The following is a 22,794-nucleotide window of genomic DNA, read 5'->3' on the forward strand; positions in this document are numbered from 1 at the left end:
TGGTAGCATTGCCTTTAAATTGTTTAACTTGGGTCAAACATTTCGGGTAGCCTTCCACAAGCTTCCCACAATAAGTTGGGTGAATTTTAGCTCATTCTTTCTGACAGAGCTGGTGTATCTGAGTCAGGTTTGTAGGCCTCCTTGCTCGCACATGCTTTTTCAGTGCTGCCCACAAATTTTCGATAGGATTGAGTTCAGGGCTTTCTCATGGCCACTCCAATACCTTGACTTTGTTGTCCTTATGCCATTTTGTCACAACTTTGGAAGTATGCTTGGGGTCATTGTCCATTTGGAAGACCCATTTGCGACCAAGCTTTAACTTCCTGACTGATGTGATGAGATGTTGCTTCAATATATCCACATCATTTTCCTACCTCATGATGCCATCTATTTTGTGAAGTGCACCAGTCCCTCCTGCAGCAAAGCACCCCCACAACATGATGCTGCCACCCCTGTGCTTCACGGTTGGGATGGTGTTCTTCGGCTTGCAAGCCTCCCCCTTTTTCCTCCAAACATAACGATGGTCGTTATGGCCAAACAGTTCTATTTTTGTTTCATCAGACCAGAGGACATTTCTCAAAAGTACGATATTTGTCCCCATGTGCAGTTGCAAACCGTAGTCTGGCTTTGGAGCAGTGGATTCTTCCTTGCTGAGCGGCCTTTCAGGTTATGTCGGTTTATAGGACTCGTTTTACTGTGGATATAGATACTTTTGTACCTGTTTCCTCCAGCATCTTCACAAGGTCCTTTGCTGTTGTTCTGGGATTGATTTGCACTTTTCACACCAAAGTACGTTATTAATCTCTAGGAGACAGAAAGCGTCTCCTTCCTGAGCGGTAGGAGGGCTGCGTGGTCCCATGGTGTTTATACTTGCGTACTATTGTTTGTACAGATGAACGTGGTACCTTCAGGCGTTTGGAAATTGCTCCCAAGGATGAACCAGACTTGTGGAGGTCTACCATTTATTTTCTGCGGGCTTGGCTTATTTCTTTTGATTTTCCCATGATGTCAAGCAAAGAGGCACTGAGTTTGAAGGTAGGCCTTGAAATGCATCCACAGGTACATCTCCAATTGACTCACATGATGTCAAATAGCCTATCAGAAGCTTCTAAAGCCATGACATCATTTTCTGGAATTTTCCAAGCTGTTTAAAGGCACAGTCAACTTAGTGTATGTAAACTTCTGACTTATAAGTGAAATAATCTGTCTGTGAACAATTGTTGGAAAAATGACTTGTGTCCTGCACAAAGTAGATGTCCTAACCGACTTGCCAATGCTATAGTTTGTTAACAAGAAATTTGTGGAGTGGTTGAAAAACGAGTTTTAATGACTCCAACCTAAGTGTATGTAATCTTCCGACTTCAACTTTACATGTACTGACAAACATTTTTAGGATTTTTCTGAATTATTTTGTATTTTTTAAGTCAAGAGTTTTACAAACATATCAATCAGTATTGAGTGATAGATCCTGATTGGCTGTTCATGTCTTATGATGCCCCATATAATGTTAAAAAGTAGGCTAGGCTACATTACACAGTAGGCTAGGCTACGCTACATATCAGGCTACGCTACTCAGTAGACTAGGCTAGGCTACACAGTAGGCTAGGCTACACAGTAGGCTACTTGATTCTGATAGAAAGATTAACAAAGAGGACCCTGTTCAGAATCAGCCTGTAGCCTCTACACCCTGCACTAGCCTCTACACCCTGCACTAGCCTCTACACCCTGTCCTAGCCTCTACACCCTGTCCTACAAGCTACTGTTGAATCCCAGTTCTCCTCCCTAAGTGTACACCATCATGGATTTAAAAGCACTGGATTGCTGTAAGCGTTGGCTGGAGGACGTTTCTGCCACTATGATGGATAATGTGCAAGTGCACGCTTCGGGAGAAGGGTGGAGAATTGGGATGCAGCTTAGGTCTGTTTCTTGACAAGGGCCATTCTAGGACATTATAGAGGAAAGTCTGTGGACCATGGTTGCTAAAAAAAAAGTTTTATATTCTACGTTTTATATTTTTATACATTCCCCTTTAAATGATCATAGTATGAGAAATGGTACAATACAGTATTGAATAAGTTAAATAACTGGTGAATAACTTATTTTTGCACAGTAAAATGTTTGTGTGTATATTTAATAACGTTGTTACCAGAATATATTGTACTAACCAATGTGTGTTATCCACATCCTCTTGTACATACAATGCATTCGGGAAGTATTCAGACCCCTTCACTTTTCCCACATTTTGTAATGTTACAGCCTTATTCTAAAATTGATTCAATTGCTTTTTCACCTCATCAATCTACACACAATACCCCATAATGACAAGGCAAAAAATTGTTTTTTAGAAATTTTGTAAGCATATTACAAATAAAAACCTTAAATATTACATTTACGGAAGTATTTCGACCCTTTACTCAGTACTTTGTTGAAGCACCTTTGGCAGCGATTACAGCCTCGAGTATTCTTGGGTATGACGCTACAAGCTTGGCAAACTTGTATTTGGGGAGTGTCTCCCATTTTTCTCTGCAGATCCTCAAGCTCTGTCAGGTTGGCTGGTGAGTGTCGCTGCACAGCTATTTTCAGGTCTCTCCAGAGATGTTCGGGCTCTGTCTGGGCCACTCAAGGACATTCAGAGACTTGTCCCGGAGCCACTCATGTGTTGTCTTGGCTGTATGCTTGGGGTCATTGTACTGTTGGAAGGTGAACATTTCACCCCTGTCTGAGGTCCTGAGCGCTCTGGATCTGGTTTTCATCAAGGATCTCTCTGTACTTTGCTCCGTTCATCTTTCCCTCGATCCTGACTAGTCTCCCAGTCCCTGCCGCTGAAAGACATCCCCACAGCATGATGCTGCCACCACCATGCTTCACCATAGGGATGGTGCCAGGTTTCCTCCAGATGTGATGCTTGGCATTCAGGCCAAAGAGTTCAATCTTGGTTTCATCAGAGCAGAGAATCTTGTTCCTCATGGTATGAGAGTCTTTAGGTGCCTTTTGGCAAACTCCAAGCGGACTGTCATGTGCCTTTTACAGAGTAGTGGTTTCTTCTGGCCACTCTACCATAAAGGCCTGATTGGTGGAGTGCTGCAAGGTTCTCCCATCTCCACAGAAGAACTCTGGAGCTCTGTCAGAGTGACCATCGGGTTTTTGGTCACCTCCCTGCCCAAAGCCCTTCTCCCCCGATGGCTCAGCTGCCCGGAGGCCAGCTCTAGGAAGACTCTTGGTGGTTCCAAACGGCTTCCATTTAAGAATGATGGAGGCCAATATGTTCTTGGGGACCTTCAATGCTGCAGACATTTTGTGGTACCCTTCCCCAGATTTGTGCCTTGACACAATCCTGTCTCAGAGCTCTATGGACAATTCCTTCGACCTCATGGTTTGGTTTTTGCTCTGACTTGCACTGTCAACTGTGGGACCTTATATATGCAAGTGTGTGCCTTGTCCAATCAATTGAATTTACAACAGTTGGACTCAAATCAAGTAGAAACATCTCAAGGATGATCAATGGAAAAAGGATGCACCTGAGATCAATTGAGTCTCATAGCAAAGGGTCTGAATTCTTATGTAAATTAGGTATTTCTGTTTTTTTATTATATTTGCTAAAAAAATCTAAAAAACAGTTTTCGCTTTGTCATTATGGGGTATTGTGTGTGTGTGTGTGTGTGTGTGTAGATTGAGGATTTTTTTTGGTTTAATTTCATTTATAATTAGGCTGTAACGTAACAAAATGTGGAAAAAGTCAAGGTGTCTGAATGCGCTGTATTTAAAGCTGGAATTCTTAGTTGCTACATCCATTTTTGGACTTAATTAATTATATATATGCTCATTAATTCTTAGAATATAACCTAGAAATGCACAATGAGCTTTGTTCAACAGCCGTACCCCATCACATCCCAATAAGCGCGTTTTACTCCAATGTTTGTAAACAATGTAAATGTAAACAAACACTATCGCCTCGAAACAAGGTTAAAACTATACTGAACAAAAATATGAACGCAAGATGCAACAATTTCAATGATTTTACTGAGGTACAGTTCATATAAGGAAATCAGGCTATTTAAATAAATAAATTAGGCCCTGATCTATGGATTTCACATGACTGGTAATACAGATATGCATCGGTTGGTCACAGATACCTTAAATAAATGTACTGGTGTGGATCAGAAAACCAGTCAGTATCTGGTGTGACCACCATTTGCCTCATCCAGCACAACACATCTCTTTCACATAGAGTTGACCAAGCTGTTGATTGTGGCCAGTGGAATGTTGTCTCACTCCTCTTCGATGGCTGTGCTTAGTTGCTGGATATTGACGGTAACTGGAACACACTATTGAACATGTCAATCCAGGGCATACCAAGCATGCTCAATGGGTAACATGTCTGGTGAGTGTGCAGGCCATGGAAGAACTGGGAAATGTTCCGTTTCCAGGAATTGTGTACAGATTCTTGTGACATGGGGCCGTGCATTATCATGCTGAAACATGAGTTGATGTCGGTGAATGAATGGCACGACAATGGGCCTCAGGATCTTCTGACGGTATCTATGTACATTCAATTTGCCATTGATAAAATGCAATTGTGTTCGTTGTCAGTAGCTCATGCCTGCTCAAACCATAACCCCCAGCGCCATTATGGGGCACCCCGTTCACCATGTTGACATCCACAAACCACTCGCCCACACAACGCCATACACATGGACTGCGGTTGTGAGGCCAGTTTGACGTACTGCCAAATTCTCTAAAACAACATTGGAGGCGGCTTATGGTAGAGAAATTAACACTACATTCTCAGGCAACAGCTCTGGTAGACATTCCTGCAGTCAGCATGCCAACGGCAATCAGTGGCATTGTGTTGTGTGACAAACTGCACATTTTAGTGTCCTTTTGTCCCCAGCACAAGGTGCACCTGTGTAATAATCATGCTGTAATCAGCTTCTTCACATGACAAAGCTGTTAGGTGGATAGATTATATTGGCAAAGGAGAAATGCTCACTAACAAGTATATAAAAAATGTGTCCACAAAATTTGAGAGAAATACGCTTTTTGTCCGTATGGAAAGTGTCTGATCTTTTATTTCAGCTCATTAAACATGGGACCAACACTTTACGTGTTGCGTTTATATTTTTGTTCAGTATATGATGTTGATATCATGTATGGTCAGTCCTTGCATCTATAGCTCTATGAATTTGAGAGTGGTCACATTTCTCAAGGCCCATCCCTCAGCTTTTTACAGAAACGGGTGACCGCTTGCACGTTGTTATTGTTTCAAGTAAGGACTCTAGCTTCAATGGATGATCTGCTACTCAAAATGTACTAAATGTTATCTATGATTCAATGGTATATCAAAATGTTTAATAATAATGTTTGATAAAATATATATCATTTTTATTTGTCTCCAGTCATATGTGTGTAACAGACAATGTGAGCCATCTTCCCCGAGTGTGTGACAACTGAGGGTACGCTTCCAGCATTTTGAATTAATTCATCAGGCACTGTGTGTACATTTTAAAACATTATTGGAAGTTTGGTCTTCATGGTATAATTCATTGCATCTAATGGAAGATTAAATCATGTAGTATAATTTTGCAAGGCACTCACTGTAGCGTATTACTGAAAATAAAAGTACTATATCAACTGCTTTTGCACACACTGTATATAGACTTTTTTCTATTTTATTATTGACTGAATGTTTGTTTATTCCATGTGTAACTCTGTGTTGTTTGTGTTGCACTGCTTTGCTTTATCTTGGCCAGGTCGCAGTTGTAAATGAGAACTTGTTCTCAACTAGCCTACCTGGTTAAATAAAGGTGAAAAATAAAAGAAATAGAGGCCGCTAAATGTTTACGCGTAGGCTCCTCTAAAAACTATAGAGTTCAAAGGCCAGGGTTTAATTTGAAGATGGCTGCCTCCCAAGATGAAATGCTTTCTTTCTGCGTGGACACAACTAAAGTTTGCAGTTCTGTGGAAATCCGATTCATTGACAAGGATAAGGTAATGTGCCGACAGGGATTCTTTTGAAAGGGCTAATTTCAAGTTTGTCGTTTTCTAGCACCGTTTTGATGCCAAATGCAGTGCCACGCATGCTGTCAAACTGGCTGGCTCAAATTATGAGCAGGGCGGAATCTCTTGTCACTTTTTTTGTTTATGTTTACTGGCTGGCCGTAGCTAGCTACTACACTGAGTTTAAAAAAAAAAGTTGTTACCTAAGTATCTACGCGGTTACTTAGCTACCAGCCTTGTTAATTCTTTTTTTTGTTGGTATTTAACGTTAGTAACCCCATTAGCCGCTGCAAAAGCATCAGCTACTCTTTCTGGGGTCCACATGAAACATGACAATACATACAGTAGTACAGAGTAACATTGTTAGTCAAGGACTGAAATTCATACATTTAAAACGTCACATATGGCCTATGTTTATTACTGTAGCTAGCTAGTTAGGAAATGTCAGTCACCTCCATGACACATGGTTTAATGTTAACTAGCTAGCATCATGTAACGTTAAGTAGCTAGCTAGCTAATGAAAGGTATGCACAGATTAGTCTCCTACTAACGTTATACCTTTTTGAAGGGGCTAATAAAGTGCAAAGGCTATCCTGGTCTGACTCAATAGGATGCACTTGGTATAGATAAAGTATATGTAGCTAGGTGCGTAATGCAATTGTCATAGCAAACGAACAAACATTTGCTTTTATTTTAGGGCAAAGGATTATTTGCCAAGAAGGCCATCAAGAAGGGAGACACCATTTTTGTAGAGCGCCCTCTTGTCTCTTCCCAGTTCTTGTGGAATTCCCAGTACAAATATAAAGGTGGGGTGCCATATAGTTTCAAGATTTAGGTGGTTGACAGACTGAACAACTAAGAAGTTACAACAAATCCTCTCATGTTCCTGTTGATGACTGAAAATCTTGGAGCAAAATGTTCCAGCTGGCTTTGCTTTTGTAATCCATATTTTAGATATACATAGGCCAGGGGGAACTGTTGAGGTTTTATTAATGGTGTTTCTTACTGTATATACGAAAGTATGTGGACACCCCTTCAAATTAGTGGATTCGGCTATGTCAGCCACACCCTTTGCTGACAGGTGTATCAAATTTGAGCACACAACCACGCAATCTCCATAGACAAACATTGGCAGTAGAATGGCCTTACCGAAGAGCTCAGTGATTTTCAACGTGGCACCGTCATAGGATGCTACCGTTCCAACAAGTCAGTTGGTAAAATTTCTGCCCTGCTAGAGCTGCCCCGGTCAACTGTAAGTGCTGCTATTGTGAAGTGGAAATGTTTATGAGCAACAACAACTCAGCCGCGAAGTGGTAGGCCAAACTAGCTCACAGAACGGAAGTACGTAGCGCGTAAAAATCGTCTGTCCTCGGTTGCAACATTCACTACCGATTTTTCCAAACTGCCTCTGGACGCAACGTCAGCACAAGAACTGTTAGTTGGGAGCTTCATGAAATGGGTTTGAGCAGCCATGGAATGCCAAGTGTCGGCTGGAGTGGTGTAAAGCTCGTCGCCATTGGACTGTAGAGCAGTGGAAACTTGTTCTTTGGAGTGATGAATCACACTTCACCGTCTGGCGGACGAATCTGGGTTTGGCAGATGCCAGGAGAACACTACCTGCACCAAAGCATAGTGTCAACTGTAAAGGTTGGTGGAGGAGGAATAATTGTCTGGGGCTGTTTTTTATGGTTCCGGCAAGGTCCCTTAGTTCCAGTGAAGAGATCTTAACGCTACAGCATACAATGACATTCTAGATGATTCTGTGTTTCCAACTTTGTGGCAACAGTTTGGGGAAGGCCCTTTCCTGTTTCAGCATGACAAATCCCCTGTGATTGGTGTGGAAGAACTTGACTGGCCTGCACAGAGCCCTGACTTCAACCCCATCGGAACACTTGTGGGATGAATGAGAATGGTGACTGCGAGTCAGGCCTAATTGGCCAACATCAGTGCCTGACCTCACTAATGCTCTTGTGGCTGAGCAGGAGCAAGTCCTCGCAGTAACGTTCCAACATCTAGTGGAAAGCCTTCCCAGAAGAGTGGAGGCTGTTTATAGCAGCAAATGGAGGACCAACTCCATAATGCCAATGATTTTGGAATGAGATGTTTGACGAGCAGTTCACGTACTTTTGGTCATGTAGTGTATTTAGTGATAAAATCACCCTTAGTTATCTCCCATTTAATCATCCATCCCTGTGTCTCCTCCAGCCTGTGAATACTGCTTGAGTGCTCTGGAGACAGCTGAGGATAATGCCCGAAGACTGAGTGGCAACCCTGGCCTCAGTCTACCCCACACTGAGCTGTGCAAGGTGCGCCCAGAGCTGCACCAAGCTTGCCCACAATGCCAGGTGAGTGTCTCTCACAAGTCTTCCCCCATCTGCACTGCCAATTAAAGGTGCACTATGCAGAAATCGCTCCCATTTCCTGGTTGCAAAAATTCTTATAGATCGCCTAACTTTAATTTGTAAACAAACAAGCAAGTATAGTATAGAGAATCATTGTACCGTGTGAACCACTGTGAAATCTTTTCCCTAACCAAAAATATTGTATATTCAGCTGTTTGAAGCTGGTGGACAAAACCGAAAGTAAAAGATGCAATAACAAAACCTAATAATGGGAGGCATAGAAATAGTGCACATAACACATCTTCCGCTTCTTAGACTTGCTTTCACTGAGAATGGTAGATCTATAAATCACATTTATATGTGAATTTGGTTGGATCGCCCAAAAAGTTACATATTTAAGCTTTAAGGACTGGACACTACTGATCTACAAATACATTGTTGAAAGCAAAATGGAGCATGCCTATATGCTTTTTCCTAGCCTGTGTTTTTAGATCGGTAAAGATGAAGGATTAGAAGCCACTTAAATGTGATACACCTACCCAATGCCTGTACTCCATATGGAGATGCGTTGATATACTGTAGCTACTTCCTCCAGCCTAGTCCAGTGTTTCGCTTTGGTCTTCAGTGTAGTTATTCACGGGTCCTCCCGAAACTCTATTACCCAGGCCCCGACCAGGTCAGGTCCGAAATTCTGTAGTTGACCTCAGATCTGGTTCTGATTTAATTGTCTCGGTTATGTGTAATTAGAACTGATTTGCAGGTAAGGCAAGGTACAGACCCGACTGCTGAAGTAGAGGGAGGGAGAGAAAATTGTCTCGTTTATGCTGCTTCGGCTTATTGAGAGAGACGCATATTTTTCACAGGAGTGTAGCTTGTTTTTTTGTTGGCCAATCACAAGTCATCAAAGAGGCACTAGACTCTGGCCCCGTATGTGTATTGGTAAACAAGTTAGGAGATCCATGGAGTTAAAAGTTAAATGAGAAGGATATGTTTCCCTTTCAACGACCAAGAGCCAGCAGATGGTCTGCTGCTTAATACTTTGAATGGAGTTATTGTGTAGGACGAGGGGGAAAGTGCATCCTAAATAGCTTGCTTAGCCAAGCTAGCTAGCTATCTTAACTAGCTTCTCTTCTTGGTTTGATGCAGTCAAAACGGGTACTATGTAAGATTGGATGATAAGTCATCTAGCTTTTGCAGCTAGAATTTAGTGGTGCGAGTCGGCTTGATTACTGCTGTGTCTCTTCCTCGAGCCACACAGTCACAAACACAGCAAGTCTCCTCTTAGCTCCGTTCCGCTCTCCCTCGGTGCATGCATTAACAGCTTCAGTTAATAACGTAGCTTAAAATATATATTTTCTGCTGCTTCCTTCACTGGGATCGGATCAGACCGGGTCTATACAGGGCCGGGTCTGGTTGTCTTTGGGTCCATTTGAACCGGGTCTCTATATTTAAAACAAATTTATTCGGGTCAGGAACAGGTCCAACTTATTGGACCAAACAAGACCTCTCACTGAAGTAGACTTTATCTCCCCCTCCAGGTGATGTACTGTAGCAACGAGTGTCGGCAGGCTGCGGCAGACCAGTACCATCGGGCCCTGTGCTTAGGCCACTCCCAAGAGGACCCGGACCATCCCGTCAACAAACTTAAGGATGCCTGGAGGTGAGATGGATTTGCTGTTTAATTTAATTCCAATTGATGGGGCCCATATTTCTCTTGCACTGAATCTGAAAATTTTACCAAAGACAGTACATTATGAAGATGTCTAGAAACTGCTTCTCAAATAGAATCCCCGATCATGCTGGTAAATGTCATGGCGACGTTAGCTAGCCAAGCTCATGCGCAGAAACACGTCATCGGGACTAACGGTTGTCGCGCCGAACTGCTTATGTGCAGGCCGTCAAATCAAAAGCACCACTTCGATAAAATGTTTTGATGAAAATAAAAACATGTCAGTATGTCAATTTCACGAGGTTGTAGTAATTACAGTTTCAGCTACCTAAGACATTATCTCAAATCTAGGTTTTGCCTTTAAATTTTGAGGAAATTAATGACACATTTTTCACTTCTCCCATTGACTTGCCAAACCCTGGTGTGCTGAGTCTCTGGGTTTTGAAACAATGTTACTAGCTTTCTCTGTCCTTGTTTCCTCCAATTCTTTATCTCCCTCTCAAAGCTCCCTCCCTCCTCTTTCAATTGGCTTTGACAGGGAAACAGGAATTGGAGGAAATGAGGACGAGAAAGCAAGGATTTGGCAGCAAGTAATGTTTTCAGATCCAGCCTCAGTGATATTTTGGCTGTAATTGCATGAGGTGACATGATCCCCTCCATCTGTCCCCTAGGAGTATGCACTACCCTCCTGAGACCTCCAGCATCATGCTCATGGCCAGGATGGTGGCTACTGTCAAACAGGTGAGCCGCCTCCTACCTCTGCCTTTTTTGTTCAGCTGCTTTAATTCCAAAGTGAGTTGCTCTCTATATTTGCATTCTCTATTTCGTTGTCGGCTGAAAACTGAAAAAAATATTTTAAAAATCCCCCATTTAACAAACATTCAATTATGAAATGTCAGAAGCTATTTTGAATGTTTTCTTGGTCCGAGAGTCATGTTCAGAGTACATTGAGGGAAGTTACTGCTTTCAATAAATGTGGGGGGAAAAAATAACATTTGCAAAAATAGAGTTGAAAGGTTTATCAGACAGTGACGATTTGTAGTGAATGCTTGTTTGAGAATCGGGTGTCTGTGTAGATGAACAGACCTTTACAATGCCTGGAGAAGCATTTAACCTGTCAGTTTGCTATTATAATACTATATGTGCATACCTGTGCATAATAGGTAACTCAAGCACTATATAATGTTTGAATTTGTCATGCAGGCCCAAGACAAATGCTGCTGGCAGAAGTTGTTCTTTCAGTTCTGCAGCCGTGCGGCCAACGAGGAGGAGGAAATTGCACACAAGCTGCTGGGAGAGAAGTTCCAGGTAAGAATAGAGGTAGTGGCTGTGCCTGAAAATGTTAACTACTAGCTGTCAAATCCTTGCTTCCTCATCCATGTTTCATCAATTCCCCTTAAGGCTCATTTGGAGGAGGAGGTCTGAGGAAGAGACCTTGGAACCTCTCCTCCAATGTGCTTAGAGAGGAATTGAGGGAACAGGGATTGAGCTTCAAATTAGTTTTCACATTTGTGCTAACTATTAGATTTGACTCATTGTTATTGTAATAGATTATAGACTACTGTAAAACTTAAATTAATTGCCTGGGTGTTTATTTGCTTAAATCACTGAACACAACAGGCGCTTACAGATAGGCTTCTATTTGAGCCCGGCGTCTATTTACTTAATGCACACAGCTTTTGCTTATTTGCATAGTTAAACGAAAAATCCACCCAAAACCACTCATTCCTGTAATTTAGTGTTACATAATGCTAATATGTGGGAAATAGTTTTTGTGAACAAATGATTAATTTTGACTCTAAAATAAGGTTGGTAGCAACATGTGAAAATCGTTGTGGAAGTCTGTGGCAGCGCAAGTCAACTACAAAACCCACAATGCAACGCTCTATGGGTTGGCTATTTAGCTAGCTAGCGAACGTAGGTACCCACAATAATACCAAAGTCAATATCAGCATGTGAAGTATCTAGTTAGCTGTAAAATGGCTCTAACAAACTGCGCAATCAATTTTGTAGTACAATCTCACCATGTTTAACCTGCAGATTGATGTGGCTCACAGAGTGGAGTTTGACAATCTCAACGGCATCATGCAATGCACCCTGGACTGAAGAGGCAGACAATTAGGAGAAATGTGTTAGACCCTCTGTTAAATTACACGTTTCTCGAGGTAGGAACATCACAAAAGAACATTCGAAAGAAGACAACCTACTGTCGTGTCTTTACTGTCATTAAATTGAAGACTTATAGGTTTTATCAAAGATTCTCTGTAATTAGTTATTATGCGATCAACTAAATAATAACGTAACTAATTAACTATGAATTTGGGGCACCAGGGAATATATTCAGATTACAAAGTTATAATTTCCCAATATAACCATTCAGATATTTTCATATCTGATCAATGATTTATTTATTTTTTACCTCACATTAGTCTCATTCCAAACGTCGTAAATTGTTGGTTATCTGCACGAACCCAGTCTTCACTGAGTCATCCATACATCAATTGTCTTAAATCATTTATTTATTACTAACTAAGTAATTCACAGAAATGCATAAACAAACAAACAAACTTAAAATGGTTACATGAAATGATGGGAGAAATATGCCCTAGTGGGCTGAACCGGCATGGCGGCTGGTTAGACAAAGGGAAAATTGGGGGTCGACTAAGAAGTCACTACAGAGTTCATAACTATAACAATTGACATGCTAATCCTTTACACATGAACGCTCACTCATTCGGGAACAATTGCAATCAATATATATATATTTACGCTCAGTGTGTCGTCTTGATCGCTGGAGAAAAGTTAGTTTCTGTTGGAGAGTTTCGTCTGTCTCTGTCTTGGTTATTGTGGATAGTTCAGAGTGACATTCGTTATAGAATGGATGTTTCGGCGGTTGTCGTTCTTCACGTTCAATGATACCGAATTCCTAGCTGCAGACTAGTAGTCAATATCAAAGACTTGTTCTTATTCGTCTAAGAGTTTAACCACGTGGTATGGTTAACAGATTCAGCAATGGTACTCAACCTTCGTTCTCCTCCTATGGAGAAAAACATGGTCTAGTGATAATTTCTCAGAGTTGGGTTTTTATTAGGATTGCAGAGGGGCTGTCCCAGGATGTCTGACCCAACTGGGCTCAGGGGCGGGTCCTCGGATTTAGTTCAAATCAAAAGGGATTTGTATTGTTCTTCATTAAACAGTCCAAAATCATATTACACAATTTATACAAACAGTATCATACTCACTCATTCATTTTATACAACAATTAGATGTAAACCTCATATCTGAGGTTATTATATAAACAGCGGTATGGTAATGTAGCCACACAGTCTCTCATGAGTTTCCCAAGTTGTGACAAACGGACCGGTAAATAGCTGGAATCTTCACCGATCTTTTATACTTTTTCAGGAACATGAAATGTGTTCGTACCTCATGTTCTGTGAGGTGGAAGAAATCTCTTTGTTCTCTATGGAAGTTTTACCCTCTGCTATACTGTGTGTCCATGAGGAGATTCTCAGGAATTTACGACGTCTCTCTGGCCACAGCATGGGTTGAATGAGGAAAGGGGGAGGCAGGGAGAGGGGGATGGGGCTTGATGTACCCAAACAGGCAACGTCATGACACTACCCTGTTATGACATTGGCCAGTATTGAAATCTGACATGCATGATAGACATTTTTGTGACCTAAAAGTCACATTCCTGTTAACAGTGTAGTGAGGGCGTCTTTATCGCAATTCCATGTCACACTTGTCGAATTTCTGCCTGCTTGAACGACAACAGCTCAGATGCACAAAAACAATATAACATTCAAAATGGGCACATCTTTACTTTAATTGTTTAATTCCAGCATTCTCTTCCAACATTTTAATACATTTCTTAATTTCCTGCACTGCTATCATTTATTTACACACTGATGTTTATTTTGTCTTAGTATGTCTCTATTTAAAAAAACAAAAATGTACATAATTATTCTCCTTCAACTGTGCATTTTTGTAAGTTCGTACTTTCGCTGCTAGAGAGGGATCAGCCAAACTGTAGGGCTCTGTACTCTCGAAGTTGACTGTTTTTGTGCTTGCCAGTTAGCTAGCAGTTCTCAGCTGTTAGCAGCCAAATGGCTAGCAGTTTCTTACAGGTGATTAAAAACGTATGAGTGCCATCATTTTTTAGTTTTCAAATTATACTGAACAAAAATATAAACGCAACATGCAACAATTTCAAAGGTTTTACTGAGTTACAGTTCATTTAAGGATATCAATCAATTGGAATATTCATTAGGCCCTAATTTATGGATTTCACATGCCTAGGAATACAGATATGCATCTGGTCACAGATACCTTAAAAATAATGGGCCTCACATTGGGTCTCAGGATCTCGTCATGGTATCCCTGTGCATTCAAATTGCCATTGATTAAATGCAATTGTGTTTGTTGTCCGTAGCTTATGCCTGCCCATACCATAAACCCACCGCCACAACGTTGACATCAGCAAACCAGTCGCCCACACGACGCCATACACGTCGTCTGCGGTTGTGAGGCTGGTTGGACATACTGCAAAATTCTCTAAAACGACGTTATGGTAGAGAAATTAACATTACATTTTTTGGCAACAGCTCTGGTGGACATTCCTGCAGTCAGCATGCCAATTGCACGCTCCCTCAACTTGAGACATCTGTGGCGTTGTGACAAAACTGCACATGTTATTGGCCTTTTATTGTCCCCAGCACAAGATGCACCTCTGTAATGATCATGCTGTTTAATCAGCTTCTTGACATGCCACACCTGTCCGGTGGATGGATTATGTTGGCAAAGAAGAAATGCTTACTAACAGGGATTTAAACAAATTTGTGCTCAATTTTAGAGAAATAAGCTTTTTGTGCATATGGGAAATTTCAGGGGGTGTTATTTCAGCTCATGAAACATGGGACCAACACTTTATATGTTGCGTTTTATATTTTTGTTCAGTGTATTTAATGTAACAAATCAAACATTAAACCTCGTAAACATTTAATTTAGATCAAGCCTTTATTTGCTGAAATGTGTGCTGTTGCCCGGATATAAAAAATTACATGCAGCTATTTGAGTGCGTTTAATTTAAGTTTTATGGTATGTTGCATTTTGTAGGGACATTTGACCTTACTACGAACCCTGTTTACGACAGCACTTTACGATGATAATCTCAATATGGTAAGTATGGCACGATTTCCCTTTACATGACCAATTTATTTATGGGCATACATGTTTGTCAAGCTAATACTAGGTACTTGGCTACTTCCTTGTCAGCCTGGAGACAAGAATATAAAATAATATCTGTCTTGGATTTAATAATTTCCCATGAGTGAGCTCTGAGCTGAACATGTGTGATAATGATGCAGATACTGTATGCTATATAAGGGGTGTCCTTTCACGTTAGTGGTTTACACCTGAGGGATTTTGCTCCCTCTTCGCCCTTGTAGGCACCAATGGACAGGGCATAGGTACCAGGTAAGGTTCAGCTCTCAATCTTTCCAACTCATAAATGATTGATGTTATGGACATAAATTATGCACCTATGGAATGCCATTAGTCCCAATATTAGTCTTTTTTTTTAAAGTGCCGACATCGTTTTATCATGTTTCTTTACATAGCTCTCTCAGCCAATGGGTTCATGCATGTGATGCGTTGGAGCTGACTAGCCAGCAGAGGGAGCAATTGGATTGCTTCATTGATCAACTATACAAGGACATCGAGAAAGGTCACAATTCCCTTCTTACACTGCTTCATGAGACATCTGTTCCGTTTATTGAGGAATACTGGGGAAAAGCTGTCTGATAAAACATTTGTCTAAACCTACATTACCAAGCAAGGCCTTGTGCAGCTCACATTTTATAATAGATTGTAAAGGATACTTGGCGCCTCTGAATTGGGTTGGCTTGACTCAGCATATTTGAAATCCTTACTAAAATTGAATAAATCTCTGCAACTGAGAATGGAGGTCAGAGCTGAATTTGATTTGTCTCCACAGAGACCGGTGACTTCCTGAACTGCGAGGGTTCTGGGCTCTTCCTACTTCAGAGCTCATGTGAGTCGTCACAATCAGGTGGCTTCTGACCTCAGCTTCCATAATCCACAAACACACACATCATACAGGATAAATTTAATTAACTACTGCGCTGGTCAAAAGGCCATGTTTACAGTCGTTATCAAATACTTTTGTTTTGGTTGTGTCGTCTACTCTCTAGGTAACCACAGCTACATACCGAAAGCGGAGGCATCTTTCCCGAACAACAACTTCTTGCTTCACCTCAGTGCCCTTAGTGACATCAGCCCTGGAGAGGTCAGAAGAGGATGCTGGGTCGGGGAGGATACATTCTGTCCATGGATAAACTGGAGAGAACTTTGTGCTCAGTTGTCAGTCAGTTTTAGCGGTCAGACTGAGGATTGAGGCTGATGTGTCAAGCTATCAGATATTGACAAAGCTTGCATCTGCCTGTAAATGTAGTGTCTGAGGAGGCCAGAGAAATGTTTTGCCAGCCATCGATTGAATTCTGGCACCAAAATAATAGCGCATTGTTGTGTAAATATAGTAACAGTAATGGGAGGTCTTTTGATGTGAATGTCCTCATCTGCTAACTTTTGTTTCCTCACATCTCCAGGAGATCTGCATCAGTTACTTAGACTGCTGTCAGCGTGACCGGAGCTGTCATAGCAGACAGAAAATCCTGAGGTAAACAACTGAAATCCCCTGTGTCCCTTTGACAGACTCAAATTGTTCCCAGTTCAATGGCCACCCTCCCAGGTAGCCGAGGGGTTCTGGTGGTTATTCCGGTGCCTAACAACGCTCTTGATCGATTAGCAAGCTGTCAATCCACTACCGATTTTTACCCCCTTAAAGGGGGGCTGAACTTCCTGATTTAGCCTCTGTTTTAATTCTCCTCATTGGGAAATGCACCTGAGAACGAGATTTGGGTTTTGGAGGCGTGTGTGTTTGAACATTGGAAGCGTTTGTACGTTCATTGCCAAAACAGTACAGTTAGTAACTCACCCTTCAACACTGAACAAAAATATAAACGCAACATGTAAAGTCTTGGTTTCATGAGCTGAAATAATAGATCCCCAAAATGTTCCATATGCAAAATATGCGTATTTCACTCAAATTTTGTGCACAAATTTGCTTACATCCCTGTTAGTGAGCATTTCTCCTTTGGTAAAATAATCCATCCAATAAAAGGACACTCCAAAATGTGCAGTTTTGTCACACAACACAGTCCCACAGAAGTCTCAAGTTTTGAGGGAGCGTGCAATTGGCATGCTGATTGCAGGAATGTCCACCAGAGCTTTTGCCAGAGAATTTTATGTTCTTTTCTCTCCCATAAGCTTCCTATAACGTCGTTGTAGAGAATTTGACAGTATGTTCAACTGGCCTCACGAACGCAGACCATGTGTTACCACACCAGCCCAGGACCTCCACATCCGGCTTCTTCACCTGCGGGATCGTCTGAGACCAGCCACCTGGACAGCTGATTAAACTGAGTATTTCTGTCTGTAATAAAGCCTTTTTGTGGGGAAAAGCTCATTCTGATTGGCTGTGCCTGGCTCCCCAGTGGGTGGTCCTGGCTCCCAAGTGGGTGGACCTATGCCCACCCCCCTGCCCAGTCATGTGAAATCCATAGATTAGGGCCTAATTTATTTATTTCGATTGATTTCCTTATATGAATTGTTGCGTTTTTTTGTTCAGTGTAGGTAACTGGAAACAGTCTAACCAGTCTTACCGGGTCTTGTCTGGAAGTAGCAAGCCAACTTCTTTCACCTATTCGCTTCAGCCGACTGTGGCAAAGTTGGTTTGTCTTTGGATAGCCCATCTGTGGGGATAGTTGGTGCCGTCAAGAAATTGCACATTGTAAATGGGACAATATTTTAGTTTCATTAAATGCTTTCAATATTTGTGTGGATTTCTGCAATTTGTAGTTGGTTTTAGGTTTTTAAGTCAATAAAATTTGGAGTTATTCACATTTAAAAAAATATTGTCCCATGTACATTTTGTAATGTACTGATGGTCCTTAACTTGCCCCATAGGGATATTGAATGTCAAACCAAATTGACCATGGGCGTTACGATTGGCTCGTATGCAGCTGAGCTCCGAATTGATGATTACTTGGGTGCTGCCAGCTGTGGGCAGGATTGAAATAAACCCAACTCTACTGTAACTTAGGGTATCCTTCATTTGTCACAATTTTTTTCCTTATTTATCTCGCAAATCTCAGACCGACTTCATGACCAAAATTATCCTATTTACACTTTACTACGTTTTGACACTAGAATAAATGTTTCTGACTCATATCGATGCCACGTATGCCATTTTCAAAAGTAGAAGTTGTTTTTTTTGGTTGTCGCACTTTAAACCCAGGGCAGGCTTGCTCTGCAAGCCCACTTTGGATTCACTGTATCCTGTTGAAAGGCATTTTACCTTGAAACGCCGTAACTCCCAGAAACTGGAGAAAATACCAAAATATAATTTTTCAAGGAAAAAGTCACTCAATGGCCTGAAGCTTTGGATCTCCCGGTTGAAAAGCATTTGGTCACATGACTCTGCAGTATCAGCCCTCGTCTCTCACCTTTAGTGTAGCTTCTGCTCATTGGAAACGTTTACATTAAAGACACCCATATTTAATGGAAAAGGAAGGTCTGACCCGGTACTAGATGTGTGTACCTAATAAACTGTCCGGTGAGAATGTCTGTTCTGAGAAGGATAATGCACTTGGCCAATCTAGTAGTGATAACATTAAAGTATGTACAGTGTAGCTGAAGTAACCAGGCCAAATTAAGTACATCGATTTTCATGTGATGTGAGATCTATCAAGGAACATTAGAAACATTCATTGCAACCTATAAGTTAACCATCAGCCAGAATAACCTTGAGCAGTAGAAAGCTATTGTCTGTTAACTATTTCCCCGTTTATTGAGGAGAACTGTTATTTTCACATGAGTGAAATTGCTGCTACTGCCCACTCATGAATCAATAGAACTACAATGACCGTAATCTTCAATGCCAACGTTTTCAATGTTACCGAACAAATATGGCTAACATCAAATGACTAACCTCAATTATCTCAGTTGGCATTCAGAGCACTGGTGCATGAGAACAAATTGCTTTTGATGTCACACAAGGACATGCTGCAGCATAAGAACAGCAGCAAACACTATGAGAATCCTAGCAATTGTAATTTTTACCACTCTGGCATAAACCATTGAGATTAAAATGTCTTCTCTTATTTTCTTTATTTGTATTCTGCTTAGTGCAATTTGATTGTATGCAGAAGTTAAGCCAACTGGCAGTCTTTACCAACTATGACCACGTCAGCATTGCCTTGAAGCAGACAGATACCCTGTGGATAACTGGATATTCGGGAAGTCATTAAATCTTATTTGTGAGTTATCGCCAACATCTGTGACACCATGAAGATTTGACAAGTATTCCTTCCTAGTCATATTTTCTACCTCAATGGGTATTTTAATGACCGTTTCATTTGTGCCTGTTGACTCTTCATGCGACCTTGCCTTTGCTATAGGCTCTTTTCTATTGATACTAGATTGTGACTCAAGAACAGCCTTGCAAATACATCTACATCTTATTGGAGCAGTGAACATGTGTTTGCTGTTCCCACTCTGCTTGGATGTTAAGATGCCGACACAGGAAGCGAGAAAACGGCAGATCTTTAGAATAGGAAGAAAAAAATCTGATAGCCACATTTTCTAAGTGACCTATTTTGTGATTTCACACCTGCCCCCAATTTTTTCAGTGACGCAAATTTTTCTCTGTGGACATCATCAGTGTCAGCTTTTCTTCCCTATGGGATTGGTTTAGAAGAGTCAAATGCAAATGTACGCTGGACATTCACATGAGAGATGAAAGGGAACATATTTTTACTTCCATGAGAGGATGCACACCTGGGATCTGGCGTGGCTGGAGGCTGGACCTCTGGACGCGTCTTGGAGTGAAGTCCAACACCCATCGGCCGTCATCCTCTGAGCTCATGCCAGCATCCCCACGGGGCCTCTGCAGTTCTGGAATGTGGCTGCTTTTAGCGGAGCGGTCCACAGTAGGGGTCGAGTGCAGTTTGCCACACACTGCACTCCCTTCAAATGGAGAAAGTGTGAAGGTCAAAGGTCACACCCCAGGAGAAAGGGGCTGACCCAGAGCCTCATTTGAAGATGGAAGGGGACAGGAAGTGGGTTGAGGGGGGTGGCGGTGTCTAAATAAAAGGCAATTATACGCGTCTAGAGAAAGAGGCTTTTATTCTATCTCACCAAGGCCAAAACACTCACAATCTATATTTCAGTAATGAAATTGGAAGGGAAGAAAAGTTGGTGCATTATAATCATTGCCAAGACATGCAGATGGAGAGAAATTATAAAATTAGCATCTCATGATTTAAAACGGTAAAATCAGATCAAATCATGTCAGACTTAGATGTGCAGGTTTGACGTTCACACTGTGATTTATAATACAAAACCTTCAGTATCTGATTAAATATTCATATACAGAGTCTCATATTGACGGGTATCTGCACACCTTGACTTTTTCCACATTTTGTTGTTACAAAGTGGGATTCAAATGGATTTGATTGTAATTTATGTCTCAGAGCTTTGCACATCTGGATTGTACAATATTTGCCCATTTTATTATTTTTAAAATTCTTAAAGCTCTCTCAAGTTGTTGATCATTGCTAGATTTTCAAGCCGATTTAAGTCACAACTATCTACGCCACTCAAGAACATTCGTTGTCTTGGTAAGCAATTCCAAAGTAGATTTGGCCTTGTGTTTTAGTCTATTGTTCTTCTGAAAGGTGAATTCGTCTCACAGTGTCTGTTGGAAAGAAAACTGAACCAGGTTTTCCTCTAGGATTTTGCCTGTGCAAGCTAGCTCTATTACGTTTATTTTTATCCTTAACTCCCCAGTCCTTGCCAATGACAAGCATACCCATAACATGATGCAGCCACCACCATGCTTTAAAATTTGGAGAGTGGTACACAGTGATGTGTAGTGTTGGATTTGCCCTAAACATACCGCTTTGAATTCAGGACAAAAAGTTTATTTTTATTTTTTTGCAGTATTACTAAGTGCCTTGTTGCAAACAGGATGCATGTTTTGGAGTATTTGTATTCTGAACAGGCTTCCTTCTTTTCATTCTGTCATTTAGGTTAGTGTTGTGGAGTAGCTACAGTGTTGTTGGTCCATCCTAATTTTTCTCACATCACAACCATTACTTTGTAACTGTTTTAAAGTCAACATTGGCCTCATGGTGAAATCCCTGAGCTGTTTCCTTCCTCCCCGGAAACTGAGTTAGAGGAAAGACGCCTGTATCTTTGTAGTGACTGGGTGTATTGATACACTATCCAAAGCTTAATTAAAAACTTCACCATGCTAAAAGGGATATTCAATGTCTGCTTTTTGTATTTTTACCCATCTACCAATAAATGCTCTGGTCTTTGTGGTTGAATCTGTTAAAATTCACTACTTGATTAAGGGAACTTATAGATAATTGTATGTGTGGGGTACAGAGATGGGGTAGTCATTAAAAAATAATGTTAACCACTATTATTGAACACAGTGAGTCCAGTGAGTCCTTGCAACTTATTATGTGATTTGTTAAGCACATTTTTATTACTGAACTTATTTTGAATACTTATTGACTCAAGACATTTCAGCTTTTCATTTTTTATTAAATTCTAAAATGTTCTACAAACAAAATTCCACTTTGACATTATGGGGTATTGTGTGTAGATCAGTGACACAAAATCGAAATGTAATCAATTTTAACATGTAGCCAAATTCCATAATAAGCATCACAATATGAAAAACATGGCACCACTCTGATTGTCACACTGAAATATATGTTTTTATTTTATGGGGTTCAGTGCCACATCTACCCAACTGACTTCTGCATATAACTGACATTTTCAATTACCAGGAGTCCCCCACAAGTAATGACAAACATTCAAAGTCATCAGTTACAAATATAGGCTTTATGTTTCCCAGTCTTATTTGACTGAATTTGCACCTACTTGTAACATATTGGATTGCGTTCTCATCTTGGAGGCATCAGATTACTTTTTGTTTTATTTTGGTCCAACAGTTTCTCTTTTGTCAGTCCCTTTCCTCTAGGTGGAGAGTGATATTGCTAATACTTACCAATATTATAGATTTATACCAAAACGTGTTTAAAGTGGGCACACCATGATTGACGGGGCAGTGTTGAAATGGAAGCCGTTTCGAGACCAGAACGAGTCACTGGGGTTGAAATGGGTACCATATGGAAACAATCTACAATCTACATTAGGCCCGTCCAAATCGGTTACTGCAATGAATACCATGACTGCCTTGGAGGGTTACTCCAAGGTTGAGTGATAGATGGCCACTTGAGTTGTGACCAGCCAACCTGAGGGAGGGTGGTTGCACCGTAGCTAACCATGTATGAAAACAAACATGATGGACAGCAATATCATGATCACTACCAGTACCGTAGTAAAATAACACTTTTAGGGTTTAGATAGAATGCATTGGATATCTGTGGTCAGTTTTCCCGAACCATTTCCCTGACAAAGTCAAAATGGGGTTGAAGTGTGTCAAAAGTACCTTGACTACAAAGTCATCAGGACTAACGTTATCTTGTGGAAACATTGTGGGCTGCCCAATTGCCTCACATTAATCGTTGAAGGGCACCTATTGGTAGATTGGTACAAAAAAGCAGACATTCAAAATCCTTTTGAGCATGGTGATGGTGTATTAAAACACAGTCACTGCAAAAATAC

At 41.0% G+C, this 22,794-nt stretch overlaps 1 protein-coding gene across 1 annotated transcript; it reads left to right on the plus strand.

The window, feature by feature from the left end:
• The first annotated feature begins 5,895 nt into the window (after positions 1-5,895).
• Positions 5,896-17,488, plus strand: LOC120047398 (SET and MYND domain-containing protein 5-like). The gene is made up of 13 exons (XM_038992919.1): positions 5,896-5,988; positions 6,695-6,803; positions 8,203-8,342; positions 9,878-9,999; positions 10,680-10,749; positions 11,212-11,316; positions 15,127-15,189; positions 15,416-15,486; positions 15,630-15,736; positions 16,007-16,063; positions 16,224-16,318; positions 16,638-16,708; positions 17,359-17,488. Exons 1-13 carry the CDS (start codon positions 5,896-5,898, stop codon positions 17,366-17,368), a joined length of 1,113 nt encoding a protein of 370 aa, XP_038848847.1. The 3' UTR covers positions 17,369-17,488.
• Positions 17,489-22,794: the final 5,306 nt, after the last annotated feature.

The sequence above is a fragment of the Salvelinus namaycush genome, chromosome 5 (genome assembly GCF_016432855.1).
Source record: "Salvelinus namaycush isolate Seneca chromosome 5, SaNama_1.0, whole genome shotgun sequence".
Classification (NCBI taxonomy): Eukaryota; Metazoa; Chordata; class Actinopteri; order Salmoniformes; family Salmonidae; genus Salvelinus; species Salvelinus namaycush.

Excerpts from the sequence above, each read along its gene's own strand:
- LOC120047398 (XM_038992919.1), top strand. The coding sequence starts at position 5,896 with ATGGCTGCCTCCCAAGATGAAATGCTTTCTTTCTGCGTGGACACAACT. Across the intron at positions 5,989-6,694 it reads GATTCATTGACAAGGATAAG|GGCAAAGGATTATTTGCCAA; the intron begins GTAATGTGCCGA and ends CTTTTATTTTAG. Across the intron at positions 6,804-8,202 it reads TTCCCAGTACAAATATAAAG|CCTGTGAATACTGCTTGAGT; the intron begins GTGGGGTGCCAT and ends TGTCTCCTCCAG.